General features: G+C 36.2%; 1 protein-coding gene across 2 annotated transcripts; it reads right to left on the bottom strand.

Annotated features, from left to right (window-relative positions):
- Nucleotides 1-4,135: 4,135 nt before the first annotated feature.
- LOC108833198 (putative two-component response regulator-like APRR4) lies at nt 4,136-7,517 on the bottom strand. 2 transcript variants are annotated; one of them, XR_008935097.1, is made up of 7 exons: nt 7,253-7,517; nt 7,023-7,175; nt 6,579-6,941; nt 6,422-6,498; nt 4,665-5,168; nt 4,396-4,570; nt 4,137-4,314 (listed from the first exon to the last, which is right to left on the bottom strand). XR_008935097.1 is itself a non-coding variant. In XM_056987826.1 (6 exons), the coding sequence occupies exons 1-6, from the start codon at nt 7,356-7,358 to the stop codon at nt 4,457-4,459; spliced, it is 1,317 nt and encodes a 438-aa protein (XP_056843806.1). In that variant the 5' UTR covers nt 7,359-7,517; the 3' UTR covers nt 4,136-4,456. The 2 variants fall into 2 exon arrangements, 1 of the variants encoding a protein (XP_056843806.1); XM_056987826.1 differs by having other exon boundaries at nt 4,136-4,570.
- Nucleotides 7,518-14,719: the final 7,202 nt, after the last annotated feature.

Genomic DNA, 14,719 nt, shown 5'->3' with positions numbered 1-14,719 from the left:
AATTCATTTTCAGAAAAGAAAAAAATTAATTAATATTTGATTTTTTTTTTGAAACACAAACTTGCATTAATTATGAAAATACTATTAAGTGGGAGCCATAATAGCTTCACTTGCAAATAGACCATCTTTAGGCTGCAACATTTTGATCTCTAGGGATCCAAACAAAATATATAAATTCCAAGAAAAAAGATAATAAACTGATATCTGAGATGAAAACATCCCCATCAATAAACTTATGGGGTTCACACAGATTCTAAAAAAATATTAAAATAATGTACACTGATGAATTTGTATTTTCCTAACTCTCCCCAGTGAACCTGCGTCGGGCGAATTCATCATTGTTTTGCATGCTCCACAACACGTGGCGCGATTGATTTGATTATTATTATTTTTTTTAAATCGAACATAAAAAAATTAATAATAAAAAATTATAAACTTTTTTTTTTTTTTTTTTTAATTAAAATTTACGATTTATTTATCAACCCGAAACCGGGAGTTACAGCATAAATTACAAGCTTGATTCGATCAAAATGTTTCTAAATCATACTTAGCTAGACTAGTTTTGCTCGCCCACTACACCGACGCTTTCTGTTAGACAGATCCATATTCTTTAGAAACGTCAATCGCCGTTCTCACCCGTTGATGGTAACCATTAGAAGGTGGGGTTTTCCTTGTTGCCAAGGATGTCGGTCTTCTTTTGACATCACCGGAGTAGCTGGTTTTCGACGATCTTTTCAAGCTCGCAATTTTATACTATCGATGAAGCTCTTGACACAGCGGTACCGAGGAAGAGAGATAGCATACCTTGAAGGGAGCCACCAGAACCTCAACACCGCTAAGACAATGAGAATATGAACCACCATGAGCCAAGACTACACAAGCGACACACATTCTCGGACAAGTCGGGCTGTACTGGAGGCACTTCTAGCCACAAACACTTCGGTTCCTGCAATAAGAAAAAGGTAACAAGTCTACCAAGGAGATCAACAACCGCCTTAGCATCGGGATAACTTGAAACCACCCAAGCCTCCATGCCATCTGCATCCCCGAATGACTCAATCGAGAGAGCAAAACAACAACCTGGTCCGAATTATAGCACATAATTCGATCTTCCTTGCACAACTCAGATGTTCAACGCTGGAGACACGAAGAGACAATGAGATAGGGAACAAAAGATCACAAACCACTCGCGATATGGTTTGGAAGAATGCGCCAGAACGTGCACTAGAACAACCAAGGAGAGGGCAACTTCAAGAGACGGAGAAAGCCTTGCCATAGACGACAAAACCTGGACCTTCCATTGAAATTTGCAGACGCCAACTCACACAGAACCAACAGCCACACGACAACCGGAACCGTATGCACGAACTGACGGAAAGAATCCGCCACCTCTCCTGAGCTGAAGCAGAACCCGTCAATGGCACGAGACACCAAGCACCATTGATAAAGAAAGCTTCACACACCTCTCCACATCGAAGAAGAAGTTCCTCGAGATATCAAGCCACAATGAAAACCAGAGGAGAGAGGAGTCCAAACAACACGAGCCTTCAATACTCAAAGGATCCGAGTAGATCTACAAAGTAAAACGAAGACCCAACGGAAACTTTACCCTAAACGCCGACTCCGTTTACCTCCATCGCCCACAGCCTCGCTGAAACTCCAGAACGGCGACCTCCTACCACGAACCTAGGCCTCTCCGGAGCGGACTAGATGAAACCATGGAGGAGACCGTTTCACAGATCCACGCATGTCGACAGCAGAGAAGAGGAAGGCAAAACGGAGCAAAGATGAAAGAGGAGGTAGAGAGAGGGGTGCTCCCGGCGACCACGCGCGCAACCACCGGTCGCCGGAGCAGGAAACGCAGCGGATCTTAGACGGCTTGAAAGGAGAGAAAGATGGAGCGCCGAGGAGAGAGAATCTTCCTAAAAAAAAAAAATTATAAACTTGAACCCCGAGAGGGGGTTAGATGCTCTCTCACGCCGTAGAGCTCTGCAACTGGTTCAGTTACTTTGGCTGTCTTGATCAGTAATGAAGCTATGAAGTGTCTTTTGAAATGTTCTAAATAGAAACAAAATAACATTATTTTATCATTGGGAAATGTACTTGGTTTTATCATTCGTATATATGGAGTAAACGGCTACTGAGCGTTTTGTGATCCGAAAGAACAAAAAAATAACTATCACTAATCGGGCCACAGACTAGTGAGTTGCTAAGCCATACGGTCCTTTGTCCACAGGATAGTTCTATGTAAATTCTTGAGCCACATATTTTGTTTCTTAACATAAAACTATATTTAGATTGTTATTATTAGTGTTTACTGATTCAAACTTGTTTAATCCCATAACTATAAAATAAATAAAAATCTGGAGAAGATCTCTTAAGAATATTTTAATAATTTCAAACTCTTCGAGCATCTTTACACGTACGGTTTTCAATTCCTTTGAGGATTTCTATATAAACCCTTAATGCCACATCCCATATTTACAAAGTTTTCTTTTGAACTCATCTCACTTCTCCCACTAGGTTCGAGTTCTTTTTTTCAATCTCAAAGGGTTACTTTTGTTCTTTTTGTTTTTGTTTTTAAGCGAAAGGACCCATGTCGAATTATAATAATTCTGCGGAATTTTCAGCCTCCATGTAAATTTCGCATGCTACAAAGGGATGGGTCCAATATAGATCGATAGGTAACCTTGATCAACAAGAAAATGATCATTAAGCTATCGTTAATAGGTTGCCTTGCTTTTTTTGAGTCTAAGAATTCTTTTTTGAGATGTTCATTTGTTATCTATGAACTATTTTTTAGCTTGCGCAGAAAAACCTGTCAATTTTTATTTGGGGGTTGTTAGCGTCCCCGACTAATCATGGACATGAACACATCTCCAAAAAAAAAAGTGTCACAGAATTTGAGATATTATCAATATCTTTTTCACTTGGCTTAGAAGGCCATATTATTTTTTATTTATTTAGTATTATAGCATCTTGGTTTGTATTAATCGTGGAGATGATCAAGCATTTCTTCAAGAATTTTTCGGCAATCTCATCATGGGAAAACAACATGGTAAAACTCCATGACAGGATGTCTACACGAAATGCTTTTTTTTTTTAATTTAATCTGGGGATATCCCGAACCATGGCCAAAACTAATCCTAAGAACAGGTGCAGTCTATGGATGGATCCTTTTTTCAGGTTTTTAAATAGGTCGAAAAACATAATCTACATCCGTGTGATCACAAGTCAGAGTAATTTAAGTGGTAATGGATTCGAACTCAAATCTTTAAGAGATCTTGGAATGCCATGTATACTACCCGACCTCTGACTGTTAACACAAAATGTTTGATATGCTATAATCGATATCCGGAGATGTAACAAGTTTGCGCTCTAGAAATTGACTAATCCAAAGAACGATTTATGTCAAATATTATTTGCGTCACGTTTGAAATTGTTTTTTTTTTGAAAATAAATATGAACTTTTTGGTTGGCAGACTTATCTTTTTTTTTTTGTTTTACGTTGCATGAAAAGAAATATTAGAGAGTTACCTTCAATGAGCTGTATTTTGTTAGCAGTTTGATATATATTCAAACATACAAGTCTTTTCTGTTTTAGTAATATTCTGGTAGAATCTTATGGTCATTGGTTGAATGCGTGTTACTGATCAGATACCGAAAAAATAAAAGAAAATCTTGAGATATGTCACGCCTTTATAATTTTATTAGGAGTTATTCACTTTACTGCATATGTCGTCCCGCTCGATATGTATCTCTTAATAACAATCGGCTATTTCGTTTGTCTTAGCAGTCTAGATTTTCTATTGCTTCTAAGTTCACTAAATATAGATAGTGTTTAAACAAACATTTTATGAAAAATAAACAATTTTAACCTTAAGAAATTGTAGGCTAGATCACATCTTTGAAATTTTTATTTGGTAACATTTTTCAGAGTTTTGGTCTGTTATCTATATAGATTTTGAAATATTTTTGGTGGTTTCAAATGGATAGATTTACCGGTTGAACATGAATGGACGCTTGCATATTCTTATATATATATTGTGTGTGTGTGTGAGAATACATATGTTCTCTTTTAATTTACCAATGTGGAGATGAATAGAAAGGAATGGAGAAAAATAAGTAAATGAAAAGAGTTTGGTGAGAACAGTTATAGGTATGATCTACAACGACCACAATGTTTTATTAACTGCTAGAATAGAACATATATTGAAACTACTGACAAAAGTTTCAAGTTGTTGACATGCATCCCAAGCAATCCATGCATGCTAGCACAAGCATGTACAAAAGAGGGAGAAGAGAAGGCATCACCTAGAATTATATATTAAAGTCTAAGCCCTAGAAAATAATAAGAACAACATTAAACTATATGGTCGGACTTCATCTTCTTACCTGTAATTCGGTTTTCATGCTTGGCCCCGATCCTGAACCATATATCACTTCTTGCAGATCCTTATCTTGGATTCTCGAAAAACCTATTCTCGTCGGTTAGGTTAGGCTGTTCTTGTTCAATGAGTAACCATTGTTGTAGTCCTTCACTTTCATTCGTCATCATTGTGGTTTCTTTCTGTACACCACGAAACACACACACAAAATAGATTAAAGATATGGATCCACATAACATGTCTTAGAAAATCATAAGAAGTTTACAAGCATCGTACCTGATCAAGAAAGGAACTAGGTGTGAGAGATGAAGGAAACGAATGTGTATGCAATATGGATGGTTCATGAAAGTTCATCATCGGTTGTTGATTGGGAAACAACTGATTACCACTGGAAAGCATTGTAGTTGCCATCACCGGCTCATGTAAGTGGGACAAACTCATTCCTTCATTTTGCGTGAAGAAGGAAGCCAAGTTTGAAACCTCAGCGTCTTCTTCATTATAAATCAAACTCTCTTCTACGTTGTTGATACATGTGAAATCTGAGGGTTGATGGTGATGTAGGTTTCTAGTGGAAACCGCAACAGAGACTCCATCATGATGATGTCTAAAAGGTTGAGGAATGTTGCTGATATGTTGTGTTGAGAATTGAATATTGCTTCCTCTGTAGAATTTGCTTGATCCTTCTCCACTATACATTCCTCCTTGCTGCGATAATAAACACTGATTCTTCTCATCTCTCTCGTTCTGATTTTTCTGCTTATTTAGAAGCATCCGATGTTTCTGTACATCCAAATTTAGAAAAATATTAATAATTTACGTTTAAAACAACAATATAGATCGTTTCTCAATTGTTTTATTAATGTTATTTAGAATAACCCTTTAGCTACATTCATTAGCAATATGAACTCCCTTTGATACATAAAGTTTTAAGAACATCCATATTTCATATGATTTAATTATTTGGTGTTGTATCTTTATTCTATATAGTTCCAACAAAGTTACATACATTCATCTTCTTTATTTTAAAAGAGTGGTTTGACTAAAATACATACACAAATAATATACAAGTTAATATTTTTTACGTTTGAAACACTGTACATTAATTTAATAAAATAATTAAATCACTAATAGGTTATACTGTAAATAAAAATGGTCACAACAAAATTAAATTTAAAAACTTAAAAAGAAAAATGGAAACAAAAGAAAGCCTCTAAAACATCTTATACAAAATGGACTAGGAAGATCTAAATTCACAGCAGAAATAACACTCATTCAAGCCTGCTTCTTGTATGTAATACTTTTAGAGCTAATTTATTTATAAATTAGGCATTAATAGTTGAAAGAACTTTACATGAAAGCTTTCAACAAAAGTTTTACAAATCAAAGTTTGGAGATGTTCTTAGAAACAAAACAAAGTAAGAAACAGAACCACAAAAGATATATGTCGAAAGAAACTCGTATAAATCTAAATCCATATAATGCCCCCCTATGGAATTGACCATATCTGGCACAAGAATTTGGCTATTTGCTAACTTCGAAATGCCGTGATTCAGCTTCTAGTTGTCTTGTTCGATAAACTCAGTCATGTCATGTCCTTGGGATATGGATGTCATATTAGAATATTTTTATTAGTTTGGTCAGAATTGTTCTTCTCTCCCTGATACTTTCTTATTTCTATAGAACAAGAGTTCTAGGGTTTAAGAGGGCAGGCGTTATTTATCATTTAAGTACAATGGTACATCCTAAAGTCTACTCAACTGTTAAAAGTATACAATAAATATTTATGCTATCTATACACTATAGAAAAACTTATGTATATATCACCTACTATCAAAGGTAAACATGCATGAGGATATTTGCTGACATTTCATGTTTGTAACATCTGAATCCAAACATGAGGTGCAATTTTATATTATCACATATACATAAACAACTGATCTAAATTATTGTATTAGAATCATGTTTATTTTATTTTTGTGTGGGTTTCTAAAAATCTTATTAAGAATGGCAATGGTGGTTAGAAGAAAGGTTACCTGGAGATGGCTGGCCACGTTTTCTCGAGTCAGGCCAACAACATTCATCCTCTCTAAAATTTTCTTGGGAACAGCTTCTGCATAAAATCACTGTTCATATATATATAGAGAGAGAGTAAATCTAAAATGATTAAACCTAATGTATGTGACTCACTACCTGGGCCAAGGTATTCCACTGCATCCAGAAACTTTTTTTTAAGGTCTTTGTCCCACACTACTCGCCTTTTCTTGGTGGTGGAATCACGAACATGATCTTGATCCTTTTCGCCCACTTGTCCATCAATGAACATGCTTCTACTCCTCTTGTTAGGGTTTCTTATGGTGGAATCTCCCACAGAGGATGACTTCTCGGGGGCTGCTTTATCTTCGGACTCTACCATCCTCCCTACTCGCATCTTCTTTACCACGTGTTTAAAAATCAAACGTAGATCTTCAGGTCTTATCGGTTTAATAAGATAGTCGCAAACACCAATCTTAATCCAGTTGATTACGGATTGAACTGAATCGTCTTTCGATATTACTGCAATAATCAAAACGTGTTTTTAATGCTAGTTGCATTTTATTTAAGGAACATTTTAAAACTATAGATTCATATGATTACTAATGATTGGAACATCGATTTCCGATGCAATTTCAGAGATCAATCTGAATATATCCGCAGCTGAATTTTGTGCTTCTACTATAGCAATATCGAACTTGTTCAAATGATTGTGCAGCAGACGCATAGCTTCTGCCCCTTCGTGGCATGTAGTCACTGAATTTAGCACATTATGAATCAGTTGATCAGCTTCAAAAACTCCTATAAAAAAAAAGAATATCTCAAATAGTTACCTTCGTATCGAAAATCTTGGAGATGTTTCTCCAATGAGTGTAGATTTTGGAGATCTTCATCAAAGACCAACACCCGCAAACCCTCAGGAAACATACCAGTAAGCATATCGAAGGGGTTTTGGATGATCCTGTTCGGACCACCACTGTCTTCACTGGCCGGATATTCAACGACTGCTGCACGTTTCTGATTGAGTCTAGCTATCTAGAGCCTTTTAAACAACAAATTATATAATGTACGTTCTGGAGTCTGGCGATCTAGGTATTATAATGGTTATCCCTTTTTAACAACAAATATCTTATATTATTAAACATTTTAAATTAAACAGTTCGAAGTGGACCCCAGCACACTTGTTGCAACAGAATTTTAGATTGTGAGATCACCTTAAACAAAAAATATTAATATTCTGATAAATTTTAATTAGATAATTTAAAGTTAAAATTTAAAATGAAAATTCAACCTATCTATTGTTTACAAGTGTCATATTAAATTATAGTGGACTCTAAAAAATCTAAAGATATAATTCTTCTATTGTTTATTTTGCTTATTTTTTTTTTGAAATTTGATTTATTTGGCTTATGTTTCATAATTTTTTTATTAAAACCTTTAATAACTAAACTTAATTATCTTTATAAAATTTACCATACATGAGAATCAGATTATTACACAATTAATAATTTTTTCATTAAGTATGATCAATGGCGAAAGTTGTTTAGATTTGTTAGCTAGGTAAAATGATTTCATCACTATAATTTAATTGATTTAGATCATGTGTATGTACGTTTTTAAGTGCAAAATAATATTTAAGTCACTTGTTTTTTTTTGTCAATGAATCATTCATTCCATAAAGATCCCGTCAACCGACAAGGAACAATAACAACAGAGTATCATGGGAAAAGAAAGAACAAAAACCACAAACAACATCAGTAGATGTCGACGCGAAAGAAACCTTCTACAAAGAGAAGAAGAATGAGTAAAGCCCTTGATTGGACGGACAAATCTCCTAAGCCCTCGCAGGAACCAAGTGAAGAGGACCAGCATTCAACGCTTCGGCTGTAATAGAGGACGAGAGCCAACTAGGACAGTCGCCATATAAGATTGAAATCTTCGGTCTCTAGTGACACTCGCTGTAACATGCAGAGCTATCAAGTTGGCTTCTCTAGGACATTAAAAAAAAAGAGTAATCAAAAGAGTGCAAGGATCTTAAGATTCTTGAAATACCATGTGTAAATAAAGAATAAGCCCAAGGAACGAACAAAGCTGTTACTATAGCATCAGAGGTGTTATAGTACATATAGTTGGTTTATAGTTGGTTTGTATATCGGTACACTTGAACCGGATATAGATTGATTTATAGTAGTCGGTTTAGTAAGTCGAGTCTTGTATATAAACTTCATTTTGTACATTTTGATTAATTAATGAAAATGAGATACTTTACTCATATGGTATCAGAGCGATGAGATCTCGTTTTCTCTAACTGACTTCCGCTGTAACGAACTTTCTCCTCCGCAAGTGCAACTCGTCTCGCCGGAATCTTACCGGAATCACCTCATCGTTTCGATTCTTCGATTCGATTCCTCGTCTTCGTCACCCTCCCTATGAAATCTCAGCTTGATTAAGTCTCCTTCGCGACTTTTGAGCTGTTATTGATATCAATGGGGAAGCGCAATTGCAAGTCTCGCTATCGCCGTTCTTCACCGGATCTTCCGGAATACGGTTCTCAATCATCTCCGACGGCTCGTGATCTTCCCTCGGGATCTAATCCGCCACGAGCAAGCTCCGGAGCTCCTGATCCTCTCGATACGAATCGTTCTGTCACTCCGTCGTCTGTTGATCGGTTTGAGGTATCGAACTCTCCCGATAACATTCACTCTCCGTATTATCTTCATAGCTCAGATCATCCTGGATTAGTTCTCGTTGCCGAATCTCTAGATGGTAGCAATTATGGTGTTTGGATCATTGCTATGACGACTAGTCTTGAAGCTAAGAATAAGCTAGGATTTGTTGATGGATCGATAGTGAAACCGTCTGAAGATGATCCTTATTTCAAGATTTGGTGCCGCTGTAACAGCATGATAAAATCTTGGTTGCTGAACAGTGTTGCTATATCGATATATACTAGCATCCTCTACTTCAAGACTGCATCTGAGATTTGGACTGATCTTCATTCTCGATTCCACAAGTCTAACCTGCCTCGTCTCTACAAGCTTCGTCATCAGTTACATTCGTTTCGTCAAGGGAGCCTCAGTCTTGCTTCATACCATACCAAAACTCAGTCACTATGGGAAGAACTTGCTAATATTCAGGCTACAAATCGTACGATCGAAGAACTTTTGGCTGAACGTGAGACGAACAGGATCATTGATTTTCTCATGGGGTTAAATGATAACTACGAGAACATTCGCAGTAGAATCCTCATGAAGAAGAATCTTCCTTCTTTCTCTGAGGTTTATAATCTCCTTGATCAAGAGGACAGTCAAAAGGAAGCTAGCAATTCTATGGATATATCTTCTGCTACAACGTTTCAGGTTGCTCAACCTTCTGATCAGGCTGTGAACAAATCGGCATTACTCACTTCAGGGGGACAGTCTACTGGTTATCAACGCAGAGACCGTCCTTACTGCACGTTTTGTCATCGTCCTGGTCATCTCATTGATCGCTGCTACAAGAAGCATGGATATCCGAATAGTATGAAACCAGCTCAGAGTTCTGCTAAGCCATTCTCTTCAGTCTCAGCTAATGCTGCTATTTCAGACTCTCTCCAGAGTAATGAGCCTATTTCATCAACAGAACTTTCGGCTGCGCAGATTCAACAACTGGTATCCTTCCTGAGCACTAAACTTCAGAGTCCAAGTGTTCATCCTGAGCCTGAAGTTCACTCTGTCTCAGCTTCCTTACCTTCTTCCTCTTCCACATGCCCAATTTCCGGTACTTCTCATCCTTCTATCCTTTGTTCTTTTACCGGAATTGATAAGCCCTATGTCTGCTCTAGTAATCCTTCTATTACTCCTCTAAATGCTTGGGTGATTGATTCTGGTGCCACTAATCATATATGTCATCAGAAATCTTCTTTTCTTTCTTTCAAATCTCTTCCTAATACCACTGTCACTTTACCCACTGGTGTTATGGTAAGCATTGTCGGAATAGGAATCATTGAACTGGGTAGTAACCTCATCCTTTCAGATGTCTTATACATACCTCAGTTTAAGTTCAACCTCCTAAGTGTTAGTTGCCTTACCAAACGTCTTCGTTGTAGGGTATGGTTTGATGATGTTTCTTGTGGTATTCAGGAGCCTACTCAGGGATTAATGATTGGAATGGGTAGAGAAGTGGCCAACTTTATTTCTTGGATGTCGAGTCTTTATCAATAAAAGGTACTCTGTCTTCTCCCATTGTAGCCTCTGTATCACACCCTGATATTTGGCATAAGAGATTAAGACACCCATCTGTTTCAAAACTTCAATGTATGCACAATGTGCTTGATATTCCCAAAAATCAAATAAAAATTGATTCTCATTGCAAAGTTTGTCATCTATCACTTACCCTTTGTTTCTCATAACAATCTCAGTTCATCACCTTTTGAGTTACTTCATATAGATACTTGGGTCCCTTTTCTGTTCCAACTCATGATGGATATAGGTACTTCCTTACCATAGTGGACGATTGTTCTAGGGCTACCTGGGTGTATTTACTTCGGGCTAAGTCAGATGTCTTGAAAGTGTTTCCTGATTTTATCACAATGGGAGAGAATCAATTTGATAGGAAGGTTAAAGGGGTTAGATCCGACAATGCACCAGAACTCAGATTCTCTTCTTTCTATCAATCTAAAGGAATCATTTCTTATCATTCTTGCCCTGAAACTCCTCAACAAAATTCTGTTGTTGAGCGCAAGCATCAACACATTCTAAACGTTGCTCGATCCCTCTTATTTCAATCCCATGTTTCTCTTTCTTACTGGGGTGACTATATCCTTACAGCAGTTCACCTCATTAATCGCCTTCCTGCTCACATTCTAAATAATAAATGTCCTTTTGAGGTTTTAACAAAGAAAATCTCTGATTATTCTCAACTAAAAGTTTTTGGATGTCTTTGTTATTCCTCTACATCACCCAAAAGCAGACATAAGTTTGATCCTAGAGCTCGTGCTTGTATTCTTTTAGGCTATCCTTCTGGTGTCAAAGGATACAAACTCTTAGATCTTAAGACTAACACTATTCACGTCTCAAGACATGTCGTTTTTCACGAAGAGCTCTTTCCTTTAGTTGGAACTGATCTGTCTCTTGAAGCTTCATCTTTCTTTCCAGATCATGTTCCTCGTTCTCCTGTGCCAAATATTGCTCCTGAGAATGAGACTTCTTCTCATTCTTCAACTCAGGAACCTTTGCCCACTGCAAATCTTCCTAAAGATGTATCTGAACCTTCTGTTCAAACATCACACAGGAGAGCTAAACAGCCTGCTTATCTCAAAGACTACTATTGCAATGCAATATGGTCTTCAACTATTCATGAAATATCTTCCTTTTTGTCATATGGCCATCTTTCTTCTCCTTATCTCGCTTTTTTAGTTGCCATTGACAAAGTTAAAGAACCCCAAACCTATGCTGAGGCAAAGCGACTTCTTGTTTGGGATGAACCGATGGACGATGAAATTACTGCTCTGGAGGATACTGGAACTTGGACTATCTGCACATTGCCTCCTGATAAGACTCCTATCGGTTGTAAGTGGGTTTTCAAAGTCAAATTCAATGCTGATGGGACTATTGAACGTTACAAAGCTCGTTTGGTTGCTAAGGGGTACACACAACAGGAGGGAATCGATTATCTTGAGACTTTCTCTCCGGTTGTAAAGCTCACTACAGTCAAGCTCATTCTTGCCCTCTCAGCAATATTTAACTTCACTCTTCATCAGCTTGACATATCAAATGCATTCCTTAATGGTGATCTCCAAGAGGAGATTTACATGAAGTTACTTCCAGGATATGTATCTCCAAGGGGGACAAACTGCCTGAGAATGCAGTTTGTAAACTCCAAAAATCTCTCTATGGCCTTAAGCAAGCCTCTCGCCAATGGTTCCTCAAGTTCTCCACGACCTTAACTTCCTTGGGTTTCACTCAGACCTATTCTGATCATACCTGTTTTCTCAAGTCTACGGGTGATCTTTTTCTCTGCGTCATTGTTTATGTCGATGACATTATTATATCAAGTAACAATGATGCCGAGGTGGAACTTCTCAAAACTCAGTTGAAATCATTTTTCAAGCTTCGTGATCTTGGTCCTATGAAATACTTCTTAGGACTGGAGATTGCACGTTCCACTGAAGGCATTCATGTTTGTCAGAGAAAATATGCTCTTGATCTTCTTGATGAAACAGGTCTATTGGGTTGTAAGCCATCAAGCATTCCTATGGATCCTTCTCTGAAACTGTCTAGTGAAACTGGTGGAGACTTCGTGGATGCTGAAGCGTATCGCAGACTTATTGGGCGTCTTATGTATCTACAGATTACACGACCTGATATCACGTTTGCCGTTAACAAGCTAAGCCAGTTCTCCTCTGCTCCTCGCGAGAGTCATCTCAAAGCTCTTCTCAAAGTCTTACATTACATCAAAGGTACCGTTGGTCAGGGTCTGTTCTATTCTTCGAAAGCTGAGATGCAGTTACAGGCTTTTGCTGACGCTGACTGGGGATCTTGTCAAGACACACGAAGATCCACGTCTGGGTTTTGTATCTTCTTGGGTACATCACTCATTGCTTGGAGATCGAAGAAACAACAAGTTGTCTCTAAGAGTTCTGCTGAAGCTGAGTACAGAAGCCTCTCTCTTATTTCAGATGATCTGTTATGGCTTACTAACTTCTTTACTGAGCTTCGTCTACCTCTGGTTAAGTCTACCTTGCTGTTCTGTGACAACATGGCTGCTATTCACATAGCTCACAACTCTGTTTTTCACGAGCAAACGAAGAACGTTGAGATGGATTGTTATAGTGTTCGTGAACGACTTATTGCTGGACTATACAAGCTCTTACATGTGCGTACTGATCTACAGCTCGCTGATCCATTTACTAAGCCCCTCTATCCGGCACAGTTTCAACGACTTATTGGCAAGATGGGTCTTCGTAATATCTTCGTCCCATCTTGAGGGGGACTGTTATAGTACATATAGTTGGTTTGTATATCGGTACACTTAAACCGGATATAGATTGATTTATAGTAGTCGGTTTAGTAAGTCGAGTCTTGTATATAAACTTCATTTTGTACATTTTGATTAATTAATGAGAAATGAGATACTTTACTCATAAGAGGATACCTCAAAAATTACTCTCTTAGCATGAATGTCGAGCGCTTCCATTGCCCACCAAAGTGTCTGTAGTTCAGCTTCCATCCCAGTCACTTGTTAATAAGTAGGATGTTAATATTAGTTCAGTAGATATTTAGAATGGGAAAATCGCATAAAAAACCCTCAAAGTGTCACTTACTAACACTTTAAACCTTGAAGTTTTTTCACTAACACTTTTAACCTTCAAAGTGACATTTGTATCATAAAAAACCTCCAAATCAAAAAATTGACCGGTTCAGCAGGTAATTTTTCAAAAATAATTATTTAATTAATAAAATAAACAAAATAAACAAATAAAAAATCCAAAAATAAATAAAAATCGAAAATTTTAATAAAATTTACAAAAGTCAAAAAAAAAAAATTAAAATTTTAAAAAATTAAATAAATATATTAAAAATTAAATTATTTTCTAAAATATTAATAAAAATAACTAAAAAATTAATAATAAATAAGATTAAATTTAAATAGAGAAGAACTAAATAAAAAGTTCACAGTTTTTTTTAAAAAAATGGAAAATATAAAACTCAAATTCAAAATTCACAAGTGACGATGATGGTTTCTCACATAACCATTAACAATGACGATAATTGTCATATCTCCAATGATAGTTTCCAACATCATCTTAAAAATGACAAAAAAAATATTTTCAAACTTTTGAATTTTCATTTTTTGAAATATATGAATTTTTTATTTTATGTTTTTAGTTTGATCTCATTTATTTTTGAATTTTAATTTTCTAAATAATAATTAATTTCGGATTTTTTTCTAACTTTTTGATTCTTATGTAATTATATATTAATTAATAAAAATCAGAAAATTAGAAAAAATCAGAAAATTAATTAAAATTTAGAAAATTAAAATTCAAAACTAAATGAGATCAAATTAAAAAAAACAGAAAAATAAAAATTCATATATTTCAAAAAAAAATGAAAATTCAAAAGTTTGAAAAAGATTTTGTTTTGTCATTTTCAAGATGATGTTGGAAACTATCGTTGGAGATATGGCAATTATCGTCATTGTTAATGGTTATGTGAGAAACCATCATCGTCACTAGTGATTTTGAATTTTATATTTTCCATTTTTTTAAAAAAAATTGTGAACTTTTTATTTAGTTCTTCTCTATTTAAATTTAATCT

Source organism: Raphanus sativus, chromosome 6 (genome assembly GCF_000801105.2).
Source record: "Raphanus sativus cultivar WK10039 chromosome 6, ASM80110v3, whole genome shotgun sequence".
NCBI lineage: Eukaryota > Viridiplantae > Streptophyta > Magnoliopsida > Brassicales > Brassicaceae > Raphanus > Raphanus sativus.
Note: the sequence above shows the minus strand (reverse complement) of the source record. Positions and strands in the feature narration are given on the sequence as shown.